General features: G+C 31.4%; 2 protein-coding genes across 2 annotated transcripts in view; both read left to right on the plus strand.

The window, feature by feature from the left end:
- The window catches only part of gukh (NHS actin remodeling regulator GUK-holder), a 146801-nt gene extending 137090 nt beyond the window's left edge, over nt 1-9711 (plus strand). The window contains 3 exon segments of the mRNA XM_011504759.1: nt 6259-7012; nt 7120-7606; nt 8373-9711. Coding sequence (XP_011503061.1) covers nt 6259-7012; nt 7120-7606; nt 8373-9092 — 1961 coding nt within the window. The 3' untranslated portion in view covers nt 9093-9711.
- A 2957-nt stretch (nt 9712-12668) lies between these two features.
- The window catches only part of LOC105363077 (putative RNA-binding protein Luc7-like 2), an 8285-nt gene continuing 1413 nt past the window's right edge, over nt 12669-19540 (plus strand). The window contains exons 1-4 of the mRNA XM_011500663.1: nt 12669-13090; nt 15064-15158; nt 18881-18979; nt 19059-19540. Of these exons, the coding sequence (XP_011498965.1) occupies nt 13030-13090; nt 15064-15158; nt 18881-18979; nt 19059-19540 (737 nt within the window). The 5' untranslated portion in view covers nt 12669-13029. The remainder of the gene's footprint in view (nt 13091-15063; nt 15159-18880; nt 18980-19058) is intronic.

Here is a 19540-nt window from a genome sequence, read left to right on the forward strand (position 1 = left end):
TGCAAATACTTACCAGAGATGTTTTCCAAGCATAGTTATCCAATTTTTATCGTACCCGATTACGCCAAGTTATCGGGTCGTCTAAAGTATTCTACTTGTAATATTTTTACTCTTTGCTTAAATTAATACCATTTTTATAACAAGATATGTGTTGAAATTAATGTTAAAAGACTTCATTTCGATATTTATAAAATAAATTGTTGGCATAAATTTCTTTAATGCCAAAACATTGATATCTTTGCGAGTATAGTATCGAGTTTCAATGTCTATTTATTTTTTTTTATTCTTATCGTCATTAATTAATGATTATAGGAAAAAATCTGGATTTTCAATAAAGTATACGTATTGTAATTATTAAGTAAACTTACTTGTACCCTGATTGTTTTCTTAGTAAATTTTAAAAAATTTACTTTATAAATAGCAACTATAATAACGACAACAATAATAATAACACTGATAACAATAAAAATTTTAATAATAATAAATATAGGTTATTTTTATAATATTAAAATATTTTATTATTCTTTAGACTAAAATACCAATACATATGTACATACGAACGATAAGTTTGTTTATAAAATAATTGAATAATACTAATGTATCGGGTAAGATTGATATTCCATTTTAATTAATTTATGTTATTTGTATTAATTACAACAGCTTTGATAAATAAAAATATCGAAACATAAAACCAAAATTCAAATGTCAAAATTACCTCTCAAATACGTTGTTTAAATTCTCAGACGATCGACAACACGAATCTAATTTGAATTATTCGATATAACACACACACGCACACACACACACACACACACACACACACACACACACATATATTCGTTATTTTTACTTAATAAAAATGTTTATCATCTAAAAAAGATCATTAAAAATTTTGATTATTAGTATCAAGAATTTTTTTAATTTAATCATAAAAGTCCGATAAAAGATATGATTATATCTTATTATAATCTTATTAATCTTATTATATAATATGAAACGAGTCTTAATTTAACAAAATAATACTTGTAATAAATGGTCATAATAACAAACAAAGAAAAACTTACAATGTTGTGTATAAAACAGAATCATATTTTTCAAAAAATTTATTATACAGATAATGTTCGTTAAAGAGCAAGGTCTTTCAAGAAAAGGTATTGTTTTTTCTACGCGCCATGTAATTTACAATTGAACAGTATTTGATTCATATTTTTGTTCAATAAAATTTTATTAATTTAATTTTTTCAACCTTCCTCTGCACCTCATATATTCACAAAAAAGTTAAGCATTAAACATCTTGCGAAATCCGATTACAAAAGTGGAGCGAAATGCAACTAAAGAGAACAATGATTAAATCATCATCTTGTATCGCTATATAATCCGAGAGCTCGTTCGATTATTTAAAATTTATTTGAAACAAAAATAATATATTTTTTTTAATTAATGAGAAATTTATTGTATTATCTTTTTTTAAAGGGACAACAAATTATTATTTAATTTTTTAATTCAATGTATTTAAAGAATATTTACTTTAATTTAAAATATTTTGTGTACGAATGAAATATTTTGTATAATAGCTCGAAATTAATCGCTTGATAAAAATGTAACATACCTAAAAATTGCAAAACTAGATATAAGTCCTTACATTTCAATTTAGCTTGATTATACGTTCTGTAACATTGTTTTATTAATCTGAATGAGGAAGAACATGTTATTTCGTTTTGATAAGCTAAATGAAGAAGTTTGTTTTTAATATTTTCATAGAAAATTCTTTATTCGTATAGGCTAAAGGATGGGGACTAGAAAATTGGGAATTATAGTTTGGACTTTTTTTAAATAAGACAATATAAGATTTTTTCTTCCCACCTCAAAAAGTGTATTATGATTTACGTAACTGAATTGATATTTACTTAGATTTTTATAATCACTTTATTTATAAACATAATTTTGATACATAAAATTATATAAAGTCTGACATTTTCAGATCTTGGAGCAGTATTAGATTATTATTTCTTGTCGTACTTTATTTTATACTATGACAATTTGTACTTATTAAAAATGAAAACAATCTGCAAGAGTTTAAAAATGTTAAGCATTGTAAACTAGATCCTATAATGTGCATATACGCCCTTTCCTTAACGCACTTTAACCCTATGTACTAATTTATAAGCTGGATGAATAATTTGTTTGTATTTTTAATTTTAATTGAGAGTAGATCAAATGAATCAGTTGCTGATCTTGAATTTCTGAATATAAAGCAATTATTTCACGAACTTATTTCATGAAATATATTAGGTTTTTCTCAAATTATCAAATCAATATTATATTAAATCAAATATTTACTCATTAATTAACAATTGACATTATTGATTAGAGAAAGTAAAACAACAAATAAGAGCTATATTTAATATTATATTCTTTATTTGACAAATATAATTGAATTTTACTTGTAATTAATTGTATACACATTTGTCACATAGAAAAGCATTATGTATATTTTCTCTTTAACTTGCACTTTTAAAATTCAATTTAAATAAAGCACAAGATATTTTTTGGCTATTGCTAAAAAGGACAGAAAGAGCAACACCAATTGAAAATTATGTTGTATGGTTTTAGTGTTAATAATATTGATAATTTATTGGAAAATTCAAAAATGTATTTCATTTATGTGTATTTTTTATACACTTTGTCCAAATTTTCTATGCATTCGTTTATATTTCAATTAAAATTTTGTATTCATAAATATGATCAAATTACAAAAAATAATTAAAATTTAGAACATCAACTTGACTACTAATACTATCTTATTGATATTATAAATTAATTTAGAATATTTTTTTTATATAAGAGAAAAAATCTTTATAATTTAATTAATTGGTAAATCAATTATGATTAAAAAAAAGTGCTATTAATTTCTCGATTATTGTATAATACTATTTATGTTTCTAAATTATAAAGTTCATAATTGTTTAATTACACCTATTTAAATGTATAAATTTTATAAATATTTTTTTTTCATGCATTAAAAATATATTGTTTAATGAATAAATGAGATGATGTCCTTAAAAGAATCGTGTTTGAAATTTGCTTTTAGATCATTTCCACTAAATCAAGTACATTATCCAATGACTAATAAATGTTACATGCTATCCATTGATTCTTTTATGATAGAATTATCATTTTATAGATAGAATCGATTATAATTAATGAATACTTGATTAATCACAGTTTTTACTATAAATTGTAGATAAATATTTGAAGTGAATATACTTTGAGTAGTGAAAATCTACAAAAAGTAAAATGAAAAATCAGTTTAAATAAGTTCTCCTTCCAGTTGAATGAGTGATTAATAAGTACTACGAATATAATATAAGCAAACCTAAATCGAAGCAAAACTTTGAGGACAAAAACGCAATAAACCATACATTTTATCTCTGGAATTAAAGTATTCTGATCTAATATCTTTCATAGTTATATATTCTAAATAGAATAAAAATTTTAAATGAAATATTTATTTTATATATTGCAAATTATTTTTTAAATAAGCATAAATTAGATAAAAACGTTTATACTATTGTAAGATAATAAAAATGAGTATTTCATTTAATGTTCAGAGAACTATTTTTTGTAAAATATAAATTGTAAATACGCTTTATAAGTTTGTAAAAATGAAATCAAAAGTACATAAAGTAATTAAGTCAGCCGTAATTATTAACCCAGTGTTGGTCGCTGTCCTTGTCGCACGTGAAAACGATAGAGTAATCTTAGTTGTTGTTGTTAATTTTGTTGTTGTTTCGTTAATTAAGAAATAAAACGACGAATGAAAATTAATTGTGCATTTGTAGTGCTCGCCTCGCGTTGTAAGTCTGGTCTGCGGATGTTGGAATGACTAACACTCGACTAACTTCTTCAGGATCTTTTTAAACGTTATTACAAATTTGCAACAAAGTTCCCGAAGCAAACAATTTTTTTTTTCATGGCTTGGTTTACATGGTTAATCATTAATTGAAAAGTATTTTTGAAATAATAATAATGACGATTGCTACATTCTGTTTAATACATAGACTGTTGTTTTGCGATTATAAATATTTATATAATATAATATTTATAACAGTCAGAAAAATAAACTGTAAGTTCTAAAGGATATTTATTTGTGCAGAAAAATAATTCATCCATATTTGATTTTGATTGAAATGATAGCACATCTTAAGGACGTACACTTACAACACGGGTAGGGAAGATTTTATACGTTCAGTACACATGTTGTACACGTGTGATTTATTATTTAAGTTTCCAAAATTTTTCTTTTTCTACGCCTCTTTATATTTAATTTTTTTACTTTTTTAGCGCACTTAATAATGTAAGATTGTATATAATTTATTGTTATTTTTTATTTGTACATATTTCATTGTATAAATATAACTAAAACGTTTATGATGTCATTAAATAAAATGTAATGAACTTACTATTTATTATCACTAAATTACTTTATTTTTATTATATTCATTATGAAAATTAATATTATATTATTAATATTATTATTTTTATTATTGGCAAATGTATGTGAATAGCTTTCATAATTAAAGAGAGAATCGCATCTGTGTTTTATTCATATTTTTTGTTTTTAAGAATCTCTCGCACTTCTCATTACACATTTGCACACTGCACAGCTATTAAGAAAAGCAAAATAAATATTTCGTTTCCTTTGCATTTTTAATTATTTTTCTTTTTGAAATTTTAAACATTTGGAAACAATTTTTTGTCATGCACGAGTAAAATTTACTTTCGCGTAAGAAATTTGGCTTGACAGGTTTGTAGTTAAGAGTCTGGTGAAATTTTTTTTCGAAATTTTACTAACAAAGATTGACTTAACTTAACTCTGAATTAAAAAATGAAAATATTACGCGTTAATCGTTTCGAAGTAAGTAATTTATTACGTAATTGCTTAAATGATTTGTCATTGTCAAATATCTTAAAATACTTGAAATGTTTGAAGAGATTATTGATAAAAAAATTATTAATAAATAGCAGTTTATTTAGTGCATGTAAATGATGTAAAAAATTACATTAACAAATGTTTGTTAAAAATTGTCATATAAATTCGTGTTACATTTTTGTGAAAGTACGTATAAGCTTTTGCCAGACCGGTTTGTAAAACTAAATTTTTCACATAGCTAGCATTTTGTTTGATACTAAATTAAAAATTATAATGATACATGGTTACTATAGAATTTCACCAGTTTGTGTCTCAATCGAACTTTGACACTTTTTTTGTTTCTTTTTTGTGTGTTTTTATTTTTTATAATTTTGTGTGTAACTTTTGTACGGCATAAACTGTAGACACATTTGGTATGAAAATATTACACCAATGCATCCATTCTCGAGTGCAGCACCTTCATATAGTAACTCTCATCTATCATAGTTGCATACCACATGCTCGGTGAGTACATTTTTTTCTCATTTCATGCATGTATCCGTAAAGAAAATATTTAGTTCAATTTCGAAGGAAGTTACTGGTTTCTTTTTTTTTACATTATTTATGGTCTTTCGCAATTGAACTTGGGTATTAATTGAAATAATAATTAGTAGATTGTTGATGCTTTTGCAAGATGATTGCTTACTAAATTTAATCTTCAGGCATGACGAAGCTTGCAATTGTTGTCTCCTAACACGACTGAAAAGAATTACTAACTATTTAACCTAACCATTTTTAATCAATTAAATAGAAAAATGATGATACAAAATCAACGATCATAATTTTGATTATTAAGCTAAACGTTCGTATTAGTTTTACAAGCAATACAAAACTTAATAAAGCGTATGCAATTTACAGATATCACTCTTTATGTGGATCGTAATTCTTAAATTTACTTGTTATCAAAATTCATTTACATAGGAAATATAAAATAAATAGGTTAAATAGGAAAATGACAGTCGTATATAAATATGAACTTTATGAATATAGGAAATAAATTGTTGATACGGGAAGATCATCGTTTTAAGTAAATATTAAATTTACATTTTACGTAGGTTTTAAGTAAATGCCAAACTTTTTTTATTTCGGTACATGAAATCATCCAATGCCCTGCAAAATAAAAAATTTACAAAACAGCGTGATTAGTGTTTATAAATTAAGTCGTTGGACTTGACTCTGCAAAAACGATTCACAAGCATTCATTATTACAATATTCTTAGAAAGTAATAACTTCAAGTGCAGAATAGAAAGTGTTCGATTGTAAGTTCTCTCATCCTCTGTTGCAGATAATACATTTCTCGCGATCCAGCCAAACGAGCCGGTCTCGTCCTCGGCATATTCTCAGCAGCAACAACAGCAACAAAAACAGCAACAGCCACCGCCGTATATCGGACCCCCCCATGTCCCGAAGCTTCACGAGGATTATCCAAACCAAGTCGTCTATGATAATCGCTTCCAACAGCATGAATCGACACCGAGCCATCATGGAAATAAAAATTTACCGGCCAATAATCACCAACAGTATAATCATCAAACCTACCAGCACCATCGGAAATCACCCGGCATTCATAACTTGCCCGAACCCTACTTGCAGTTCATTTACAAGAAAAGCAATCTTGACAATCACTGTCAGCATCAAAACTACTCGAATCATGCAGAAAATGAAAGGAAGTACGCGCACCAATTCCAGAATTGCCAAAAGAACCAGCAACGATTTTACACCCTCCCCAGCAGGAGGCCCAGTCGTGAAATCGTCGTCGACCCACCAAGGAGCATTACACCCGACATAACCAGGGGTCTGACACGCGGACCGCCCAGCGCTATGCACATGCTCGCCAGGCAGGGCCAAAAGTCTGACTCCGCTGAAAGACTCATCGATCAACAGTACGGCCAATCCGACGTTAATAGCAAAAACCTCGAGCAGCTCGAGGCGAGGTACAAGCTCGATCTCAACCAAAAGAATCTCGAACAATTCGAAGCGTCGTGCAAGCTTGCGGCTCAAGAGCAGCAGAGGCATACACCAGTGGACGTTAAAAACAGGTGAGTACCGTGCCCCTTCCAGCATATCTTAGTTAACGTATTCGAACAAGTGTACATCCGTCCACGGCCCTCGAACGCCCTTAATTGACTAATTCACTTTATTGCAGATTCGCTTCACCGCTCGGACTGTCAGCACTGGGTTACCGCCTTCTCGCTTCACCGATCCAGGATAACCTTAAGTTGGCACCGCTGTCGCCGATTGGCCCAGGGCGTTCCAACGGCTTCAAGTCGTCAACACCAACGAGCCGCGCCACCACCACCGTCGTCGAGCGACTCGCCTTGCAAACTCAGAGGTGCGCTTCCCCAAACCCGAGTATCCTGCGCCACGCGACCTCGGAGACGCAGCTGCTGTCCTCACCTCCCTGCGACTCGGGCAGGAGCACGCCCACAGGCCTCGTCCTCTCGCCCATAAAAAGCACCATGTCTAACGAAGAGCTTTTTGCGGCTATTCACAAGTCCAAGCGGCGACTCAACATCCGCGACGATCCCGAGAGCCTCTCGCCCGTTTGCTCTCTCACCTCCCTCATCAAGGGACAGCAACATACCATCGGGACGCGGCACAGCTGGAGTCCCGAGTCGCAGAAGCTACCCGAGGTGAGCTCTTGAGCCGGACTTTGGCCACTAGTAGAATTATCAATTTCGCGGGCGCCAGTATTGGTCAATAGTGTGCGAGGCTTTGATCGTGGACTTAGAAATACACTCTGGTCGCCCCGATGAATAGACGCCTCCTGTTTTCCGAATAGCTTTTTCAATAGGCGAAATGCAAATTTCGTTTTATAAAGGGAAAGTTATAAAGTTTAATTTTATAAAGTAATTTTTATAAAGTCATTCGTAATAGCAAACGAAAATTTTCACGAGCAATGTTCATTTCCACGGACTATGGTAATTCGAAACAATACAATATTTGGTCATTGTTATCGTAGCACGATTATTTTTATCGAATTTCAAATCATGTCCAATGTATAATGACAAAAATTAGTCACTGTACTACCCTATTAACGAGAAATTTATTCGATTTTAATAAAGCTTATTCAAACATATTTGATAACTTAACAAACACCGAATATTTTATAGCTCTGGGCTGCATTTACATTTACTTACCTATTTATCGAGTTTCTTTAAGAAGCTCGTGTTCATGGTGAAGCAATTCCATTTAGATAAATTGTAATCTCGTAAACAAATTGTAAAATATACGACAAAATATCTCGCAAAAAAAGAAAAGCACCCGCTCCTTAAATAATAAAAATACTGTTTTCATCTGCTACGGCAAAACTCATTAAATTTAAAATCATCGCAAAGGAAAAATTCTGCTTGTGCGACAGAAAGTCAAAATCGCTATTAATTAACGACTCCATTTCAGATTCCAAAGACTATCGTGTCGCCATCGACGACGTCGCGCATGGATTTCAAACGACTTCTGCTCCAGCAGAGTATTAAGACTGGTCCCACGAGGATCTCGGCAGCAGAACAGCTGAAACTCACGCGACAGCAGTGCCAAGAGTCTCAGCAGCAACCTCAACAGCAGCAGCATCAGTGCTCGTCGAAGCTCGGACAGCAGACAGCATTGACAAAGGTCCTGAGTCCGCGGTCGGCTTGGAGGTTCCAGACGCCACGCACGGACGTCCTTTCGTCGACGATAATTGAGGACGCAGCCGCGGAAGAAAAGGCCATGAATTCCTCGCCGGAGACTCCGGTACCAAGTCAAAGACTTATTCCAGATACCGTTTCCGTGCGTCGTCAGCTGGAAATAGACGGCATACCCCAGCGACTCGGCAAATCTGAGAAGGAACTAGAAAATCGGTTACAGGCTGTTGAGGCCAAACGGTCGGCTTCTACGGACGAGCTGAGTAGCCCCATTAAAGCGTTCGAGAGTCGCAGGATGAGCAATCAACTAGCCAGGGCGCAATTCCTCGCAAGTCCAGCTGCGCCCAAAGACCTCTACGGGAGGCGTTTTCGAGCGCGCTCAGAATCACCCCAACAGAACATCCAGCGTAACAAAGCATCCGAAACACTTGTACAGATAGACGTCGGACCCGTCACGCGTAGCCCAAGCGCCCCGACTCTCGAGACTGCGCTTTAACTAGATGATTTAAGATAGTACCTCGAAACGGTTAGTCAAGCCTAATGAAAATGCAATTTTGTGTTTATTACTTCCTTTCCTCTCCTTTTGTTTTCATAGTAGATTTATTCTTATACACCGGATAAATCAGCGGTTTTCAATTTTTAGTTAGCTAACATTTGAACAAGTGTGAATGTCGATTATGTTTCGGATCATCTGGCCTCATTGCATTAGTACTTTTTGCTTATTCGAGTGTAATGCGTTTATTGGTGCATATATGTTTATCATATTTATGGCGGTATAATTTAATCATCCGCCGTGCGAATCTTATTATCGTGTAAATAAGGACGTTATTTTTCGAAAATATTATGCTTTATAAAGTGAACGTTTGATTTTGTTGATTTGTGTATCGAAGACCAAAATTTATAATTATGTTAAAAAGTGCCGCTTTGTTTCGCGTAAAAAACAATGTAACGAAATGCAGCCAAGGTCACGTTTCTTCAAACGCTAATATTGGCTTTCATTAGTATTTTAAAGCAGCGTTAGGGCCTTTTTTAATTTATTTTGTAAGATATATTTTTATTTTTAATGAATCATTTTCTTGTTAAAAATTGGATTATGGATTAAACGTCCATATCATGTAACCTACAATGATTTCATTAATAATGATATTTGTAATAAAATAATTAAAAATTCATTGTTTTGCCATTGATGCAAAATTGTAAATTATACAATGTGCGAACATTAACGACATTATTTATAAATTATTTATATTACGTATTATTCATTTATGTTTAAATTATAGTTCTGTTACGTAAATTAAATCTCTACTATGTTGCATCACTAAAACCAACTGAGTAATATGTTATACTAAACAAATGAAATTCAATACTTCACTTTTAATATTTCTACACATTATTTGACTTTTATATCAAATTTGTTGTAGATAATGAATTGAAATATCTTATTAAAAATATTCATGAATAACTAAGGTCATGCAGTTTCACAGTTAACTTTGTGCCACTTTTCCTTAAAAATTGAATGCTTCTTTTCTTTTTATCTTATTGACAAATAGATCGGATTTTAAAAATCATATTTTGATATGAAAACAAAAACATCTCATTATGAAGGATGAAATTTTAAGCATTATAATGTAATTTGAAATTGTACTTGATGAAATTAAATTAATAAAGTAGTTAAAAAACTACTCATATATTACCATTAACTATTTCAATAAATGAGATTAATTGTTTTTAATTTAACATAATTTCATTATCCAGTATGTGTATCAGTAAGAAAATTAAAATATCAACAAATTACCAGGTTATGAATAGTGTGTCAATAACTAACTCCAAAAATCAAAGTCAATGGAAAAATGTTTACATTAGGATTTAACATTGCCATTTTGCTTAAATTGACTAACACAATCTGAACGAAATGAGTTTCGTTCATTTGTTTTGTGTAATTAAATAAAATAATGGATTTGCTTCTGTAATTCGCAACAACATAGATTTTCTCTATGACTTTGTAGAGTATACAGAAACTTTGGATTTATTCCAAATTCTAAGTACTATTTTTTAGAATTATTAATTCATTACTTATTAAAAAAATTTTCCTATTTTCATACAAAAGAAATCTTGTAAATAACAAATTTATAAAGACTTGAAAGTTATAAGAATTTATGTTGTAGAATCTTGAGTTCCAGTTAATTTTAAGGTACTTTTTTCATTTTGGCATTTTATTGTATAATTCCAAACTTTTCTAGTTAAAAATAAACTTCAATTATTTAATATATTCAACTAATTAAGCTATAAACTTAATTAAGTAAGATAAACTTATAATAAATATATAATAAACTTCTATGAACTGAAAGTAAAATCTTGTTGGAAGTATTAAATAATATGCTTAAATATAAAGAAATATTATATTTATAATTTATATTTTTTTGTAAACTAAATTCTTCCGCATTTTAAATTAAAGTAATTTATATACATATGTGTGCAGAGGTGTATGTGCGTGTGTGGATATAATATATGTATATATATATATATATATATATATACATCCTTACCTTATATATAGAAGCTAGCTTGAAGTGTTCATTACTTAGTGCTAGTCTAGTCTGAGTAGGTTAGGATTGTTTCCCTGTTATGTTTGCTGAAATTATAAGAAGCAATATTATAAGCGAGGGAGTATCAATCGATTAATCAAAGGCTCAAATTTATTAAATTGTCTTTTTATAATGTTTGACAATCCATTTGAATCGGTACTTGATTGATACTCTAAAGAAAAGTGAAAAATGGACAATTTTCACTTTTATGCCTCAAGCCTTGGATATATTGAACTTATGAAATTAACAAAAAATAACTATAAAATAATTTGTAATATTAATATATTCTATTGAATTTAAAAAGCGTGTAGTATAAAAATCAAAAAAGTTGCCTTCATTAAATTATTTAAATCCTATAACAAATAAGTCCTAGTACTTCTTTTCAATTACAAGATATCATTTGATTTACAACTTTTCACTTATTCTTCACTTTTTAATAATAATAAAGTAAAGATTATAACTTAGTATTTAAGTCAATAATGAACTTTTTGTACTTTTGCTAAAAATAAACAGAAAAAAATCAAACTAAAAACAGACTTTTTATCAGCCTCATCCAATAAAGTATTTCAAATAGTTTTTAATAAATTTTTACAAATTGTCATTCAATTAAAAATCTAATTTAGAATTAAATAAGTTTCAACGTCAATACAAATATATCAAACTAAGATTTTATATGTGAACCTTAATACTTAATATTATTCACAGAATTATAATCTAAATTGTAATTGAATTGAATTGTAATCAATTTTAAATTGAATCTTTCTTTTAAAATTTAGACTGCAAATTAATAAGATTACAAATTTATTTTATGCTAATTTGTACTTATGTACATTAGCAATTAGTTATAAAATGAAGCTTTATTCTATTTAATATTGTTTTTCTTTATTGGTAATCTTTGATACAGAAATAGTAACAGAAGTAATATATTCATATTTTTTTTACGTTATGCATTAGTTTTAATTGTAAATAGTCGAAATGTCGAATGGCAAGTAAAAATATAGGTGACTACACAGTGATAATTCCATAATAAGAAAAATAATGTGTGAATGATATATTCATAAAAGTTCCTATCACGAATGATAACCTAATTCCATCGTAAACAAATACAAAAAATTCCAACAAACAAATAGATGAATGAATGGATTAATTAAATACAGAGTAAATAGGTATAGTGTTATATTCCATATAATTTACTTTTAATAATTTCTACTGTTCACGTGCATGCTTCTTGAATAATTAAATACTATTTCTTTCCTCCTATTTTAAATTCTTTCGTAATGCGTCAAAACGACCATCTAGCACTTTATGAGTTAAGCCAAGTCCCACAATTTAAGCATTACCAATAAATCATTCGGTTAAATTATGACGAGGGGGGAGCAGTCACGGGCGACGATAGTAATAAAATCATTAAAAAGAAGAAAAAGTAGTTGGAGCGCTTACCGGGTATCGATAAACAAGAAGTCCGAAGTAACCGAAGAGCGCTGTCGTCGCACCAAACCAAGCTGTTTCTCTCCGTACTTCCATCCTTTCTAAGAGCTGCCAGAGTCCCGCCTCATTCCTCAACGTCGTGATTGCTATTTGGGAGCGAAAGAAAGCGACACGAAGCACGACTACTCGATACCTTCGAGGTAGGCACGAAGAGCTGCTGCTGCCGTTGCCGGAGTGGCTCGCGAGGTTCTCGAGGCTACGACCGCACGAGAACGAAGTTTTCGATCAAGGGCCATCGACGCAATTCCGGATCATCTGCCTCGGGGACGACGATAGTGGACGAAGGCAAATCCAGCTGCTAAGGAGATAGTCGTATTGCCGGTTAAGTCTCTAGCGTCCGATTAAACGACGAGCAAGAGAATGACGGCCCACGACCAGATGCGAGCGATGCTCGACCAGCTAATGGGTACCGGACGAAACGGTAAGGATTTACTGGGAGGCACGGCCAAGACGCCAGGAGGAGACGCTCGTGGTCTGACATCCAAAATGGAAGCCCCTCCGTGCTAGCGCCGCGAAATTTTTGTTTTCGATACCACGGAGCTGTCGTGGTTTAGTTGGTCAGACAGACGAGTGACGGGAGGGGGTTGTGAGCGTTTTTAACGAGGGGAGCGGAGAGGGGTTTCGAGCGTGCCAATGCCCCGACCTTTCCTCGATGTCCCAATCATTTTTCACGGGCCGCCGTCTAGTCCACGCTTCCTTGTCTCGGAGCTATCGATTTGCCAGACTCGCGCTGCCCTTCCGTATCTTCCTACCACTTTCGCTTTTTTATGAAATTTCATACTATCGCGCTTATCCACCGCTAAATCTAGTCTCTTGCATAATTAACGAATACCGATAATGTATGCATCGGCTAAGGGACGCATTATGCCTACGTGGGATACGTGTTAATCAATATTGTTGTTTAAATCAAGCTCACTTGCCGTAATTGCTTTATTGTTCTGTAATGAGATATACCATTATTGTCTCTTAATTCTATACAGTAGTATGTGCTGGTTTTGGCCGTAGTATCATCGTCGTCACGATGACTTAAATGCATTAGAAAAATTGATTTATTTTTACATCCTGCAATTAACAATTAAATCCATTAGGCGAAACAATTACCAAACAGGCTTTTTAATGATATCAATAATGGCATGTATATTCTTTTCTTTTCCATATATTTTATAGCAATATAATGTTTCAGATACTAAGCATAAAGTTATTTAAATCATCTGGGCTTGTTGGGTGTAATCTTTGGTTATTGGGTTATTGATAAAGTTTGAAAATAAGAGTATTATTTTTGTATGAACTTCTTATAAATTTAATAAAAAAAAGTTTTTTTTTTATTTTTGATTTCAAATAATGCAGTTGATGAAGGAAATTAAAAATAAATTTTATTTTAATATTGTGCTGTAGTAATTGACAGTCATGTATAAGTATTTGCATAATTCAGAATAAAATTATTGAATTATATCCAGGTTATAATTAGAGGGAACTACTTTCGGAACAAATCTTTGTTAGTCAAAGTGAAATGAATTTTGGAACTGTTTCATGTTTTTCACATTATTGCACAGATCATAAACTGGAAATGTTTTTATTATTATTTAATATTTAATAGTTTTTTTTTTAGGTTAGAAAATAATCGTCATGTAATTTGATTGCAAGACTGAATATAATATAATTTATAGCAATGTCAGGCTTTGCTCTATTTATAGAAAATCATATTCTGTCTAAAAAAATTAGCTTTTATTGAAATTTCATGTCCAAAATCTTTACAAATAAAATTTAATATCATGATTATTTTAAAACTTTTATTTATATTAAGTTTTGATATTTTCTTTTAATTTTGATATTTCTATTATAAAATATGTTTTATAATCTACATACTGATTAGTTAAACGATAACTTTCATGTATAGTAATCTAGTAAAATAATTATTTAAAAATATTGTTTTGGGTATTATATTGCCAAAGATATAAATTATTATTGAAGTATTAAAATTTACAGAATGTTTTTAAAAGTCTTTAAAGTTAACTACCTGTATTTGAAATAATTTTAACGAGTTTTTATGAAATTGTGACTTTGATATAAGTCAAAAATAAAGTTCATTCTATACCCCAAGTAAATAATACTTATTTATTTTATGGTCTTTTTATTACATTTCTGTGCCTAGACTTATCAACAGTGTAATTATATTTCATGATAACATATTGGTACATTGATAAGTTGACGCCAACTTATACCATAATTGATTTTCTGCATTATCATAAAAATAACTGTGATAATTACAAATGAGAAATCAGTTAATAAAATTAATATAGGTATTTTTTACTCCATGACACACTCATGCACAAAAGAACAATAAAATATTGATCGTTGTAAAAGTTGTTTAATAAAATTCTGTCAAACTTGCAGGTGAGAATAACAAATTTCAAGTGAAATACTCGGATCCAAAGGTCTGCAAGAGTTTCCTGTTAGCATGCTGCCCACACGAGATTCTTTCATCAACGGTGAGTAGACTTTTGTGGCATAAGAAAATTTGTTTTACCCTTGTCTTTATTTTGCAATATATTTTAAAAACCAAAATTCATACCAATTTCATGCTCTCTTCTATGTCATTTGAAATGAAACTTAGACGTAAAAGAAAAATTTTTGTTTTGAGCTTGCACTTTTCTTAAAATGATATTAGTACATTATATTTTGTCTAAAAACTATTTAATGGGTAAGCTAAAAATTATACATGTAAAATTTATCATTAAAAGTCATTGTACAATCATAAGTTATATTAATTCAATGATAAAGACTTGATTGTAAAATGATTATTTTAAGCAAAGATAAGTATTATATGTATTTTTAATAGTCCATTCTCTTAACACCCTTTGAGATCCTTTCGCCGAGCAGCCACTTTGAAACTTAACTAATGCCGAACTGCTCACCAGCAGTTCTCTATTTCCAGAGCGTCTGGAAAAGCAATTGCGATCCATTTGTACGCAATACCCTGTTGAATAATGTACTGTTCATAGACGTTGAGTAAAGGTCGCGTTATGCCCGTAAGTACTGAAAGTGAATAATTAAAAAAAAAAAAAGAAACATAAAAAGGACGTACGTATTACATACAATTGATTCTACTTAACATAATTAAGTTACTTGGTTATAAGTATCGCATACATAATACATATAAAAAAAATACATGCCTTGGTAGAAATTTCTAGGCTAGAAATTTATGAGCTTATTCGGAAATAAATGACTGCACCAAACTGCACTAAATTATATCATTCTTAAAGATTTTTTCTTCAGAAATCATATACATTCGCATTTTTATCAGGACATACAATCATTAATGTAAAATTAAAACGTTAAAGTAATTATCATTTTAAATAGGTATAATAAAAATACTTGATTAATTCTTGTCCAATAACTATAAACAATTTCAGCGAAAAATATTTTTCAGCCAGCTTTGTTATGATCTTTAGTATTCTCATAATTTTTTATGATAATTTTGTAATACCAATAACAATTATTTCCTCGTAGGCTTATAAATTTTATGTAGACGAATTTTTACCAAGGCTCATGCACATGCATTCATTATGTTGACTTTGCTTGGGAGAGATACATCGGATTGTCATCTTGGCTGTTCCGCCTTAGTTTTGCGGAGTCAAATTTGTCCATTATCCCAAGATACGACGTGTGTCGAATAATCCTGTCTTGTACGTTTCTTGGTGAGTAGAGCGACCTTGTAAAGGAAAAGATTATACGACAGATAATCAGTATACAACTTTGCTTGCACATCAATTGAGCCTGGAGAAAGAGAGAATAAGGCTTAAGAACTCCTGTGAGTATGAGTGTTTGAAAGAAGAGAGAGATATATCTTTTTTTTTTTTTTGTTTTGCTCGCAGAAGCGTATGAGAGGAAAGCACTGACTGTAAGTAAGCCATCGCGAATTGCCAAAACATTATCTTTAACTCCATTTGGGTTATCCAGCACAAGGTTCTACCGTCGTTCTAAAGTTCATTTTCAAGATGTAAATCAGTTATATTTGTCTTCTGGATTCTATTTTATACGTGTAAGATTTTGTATCGATGGTTGAATTATTTCCATTAAAAATAGATTGAATAAGATTTTACTTTCTAAGAGGTTGTTTAACACCAAGTCATTCGCTCGACTGTATACGTGTATAATATATATACATATACATAATAAATATTTGCATATCCTGTCTTTTTAATGGAAAATGGAAATTCAAATAAAACAGAAGCAATCATAAGCAATTTAATACAGAGTGAAATGTTGGAAAACCCAAATTAGAATTCTGTTCTTATCGTGACTTATTTGCGTTATATACACATGGACTGCATAAAAGAATACTTAGTTTTTCCTGTATTCGGTGTTTAAATTATCGTGCTTTACTTACAATTTCATAGTATAGCATTCTTTGAAATCTGCAGTAAAATCTATATTAAAATGGAATTATATTCAAAAATGCATGGCTCATATAACAATTATGTCCAACAAATATTTTGTTTAAGCTATTTTGCCGAATTAATTCAATCCTTCTATACGTCTCTTTGAATCTTCTCTCTTTATTTTTGATTTATATATTATTTTTTTGATTTTTGTTTAAACTTTTCCCCTATCACTGTACATATATTGATTGTAAACAAACTTTGGCAATTGGCAAAAGAAAATCGACAAAGTAGGCAAGCACACTAAAAGGGAATTTGGCTCGATGGAATAAACAGCGGAGGTGTTTCTTATCGTACGTATAAAAATATGAAATTTATAAGAATCAAATTTTTGAATCAGTGATCGAGAAACATCGTTTCTTCTGAATGATTACCCTGAAAATTCAATACAAAAAAAAATACAACTACAAAAAATTATTAAAAAAAAAACAACAATAATAACAACAACAAACATAAAAAATTATTTAAATTTAACTGTAAGCTCTGACCTAGTTAAACTGACTAAACATATAAAAACTTATGGTTGTGTGCTGATTGTAGCATCGTTGTCCATCGCAATGTCAGGCGGAGAGGTGTTACCACTCTGTAAGTGAAATCAACAAAATATCTATCTATAGAACGTTTATTATTGTACTTATTTATCATTATTTTCTTGTTAACTAATTTTATGATACTTTCCTCTGTACTTACGTTACGCAATTCGTTAAAATAATTCTCTCTTCAGTTGAATCAAAGAAAAAAAACAAACTCAAAACAGACAATAAAAAATATCTATATTTGTAATGGAAAGGCAGCATTTTTTCATGAAAATAGCCGAGCTCCTATTCCTGTAGGTGAAATCTCAATTTAGCGTTAATTTCCACCGTTACCAGAGCGACAGCAGTCTTTGAGCTCTCCATATGCAATATTAAGCGGTGTGGAAGACTTATGCCGAAGACACGTTGCCTTTTGTAAGTCTGAACATGAAAAGAAACTTATATTTAAAAAAAAAAAAAAAATATATATATATATATATAAAATATGAAATATCCGAAAGGAACACTAAAATGGTAGTAAAGTACTAGAGTAACTAACTGATGCAAGCATTATATATTATAAATCGGGGGTTTCTGTCCGAAGTATTGTAGATGAGCTTTTTCTTCAACAACTAACAGATGTCTTCAAAGTTTAGGTAGACATTCTTTCGACAGCTTTAAGGTGCATTTATTTACATTGTATGGCCAGGTATTGATCGACTTTTTTGCTTTTTTACGTCGTAACACTTTTGGACGGTCAGCTTGATGAATGTTCCATGCATCACTTACTCGATCTCTATCGAGTATTATTGTCTTTATTTAAGAACATTTCATGAATAAGCGTTGCAATCGAACCTTGAATTTATCATTTCATTAAGAAACAAATACTTAGCGTCAACACGATGTAAGTAAACGAATAAAGAAGTTGCTCGAACGATGTTCCACCTTCACTTCAGAGAGCATGCGCAATACAAATACATAAATTAATAAATAATAATCAGTAAGAAAACACAAACAGCACCTGAGCTATAAGTGTACGCGTATATAATAACCCTTTTACATAGAAACAAGCATACATAGATTTCACTTGTGGGTGGATGTACTCTTAGTACGTTTGATAAATTTACTTAAAAATTCTTACGAAGGATAGAGATATAAATAATCCGAAACGGGACTCCGCAATGTGACGTCCCGTATTGAGTTTTACTCGAGGCCTCATCTCTCACTAATTACTCGAACATTTATGAATCGCAGCGCATGGACTTGGGAGAATGCCCCCAGATACACGACTTGGCCCTGAGGGCTGACTTCGAGGCCGCGCAGAAGAAGAAGGACCACTTTTACGACATCGACGTGAGTTATAACAGTTCGTACCTTACTGACAACCGGCGTACATGGAACGAGCCATTACTAAATCACGAATACTTTCTAGGCTATGGAGCACCTGCAGAGTTTTATAGCGGACTGCGATCGGCGTACTGAGCAGGCGAAGCAGCGCCTCGCCGAGACTCAGGAAGAGCTGAGCGCCGAGGTCGCGGCCAAGGCCAATAATGTACACGTACTCGCCGAGGAGATCGGCAAGAAGCTGGCCAAGGCGGAGCAGCTCGGCGAGGAGGGCTTCGTTGAAGAGTCGATGAAACTCATGGGTGAGATCGACGAACTGCGCAAGAAGAAGAATGAGGCTGAGCAGGAGTACCGTAATAGCATGCCCGCCTCCTCTTATCAACAGCAGAAGCTACGTGTCTGCGAGGTTTGCAGCGCCTATCTCGGTATACACGACAATGACAGGCGATTGGCCGACCATTTTGGTGGCAAACTGCATCTTGGCTTCATTAAGATACGCGAAAAGCTGTCGGAGCTCGAGAAGACGATGGGAGAGCGTAGGAAGGAGAAGCGGGACTCGATGATCGACAG

This window comes from Ceratosolen solmsi, unplaced genomic scaffold, assembly GCF_000503995.2.
Source record: "Ceratosolen solmsi marchali unplaced genomic scaffold, CerSol_1.0 scaffold10, whole genome shotgun sequence".
Taxonomy (NCBI): Eukaryota; Metazoa; Arthropoda; class Insecta; order Hymenoptera; family Agaonidae; genus Ceratosolen; species Ceratosolen solmsi.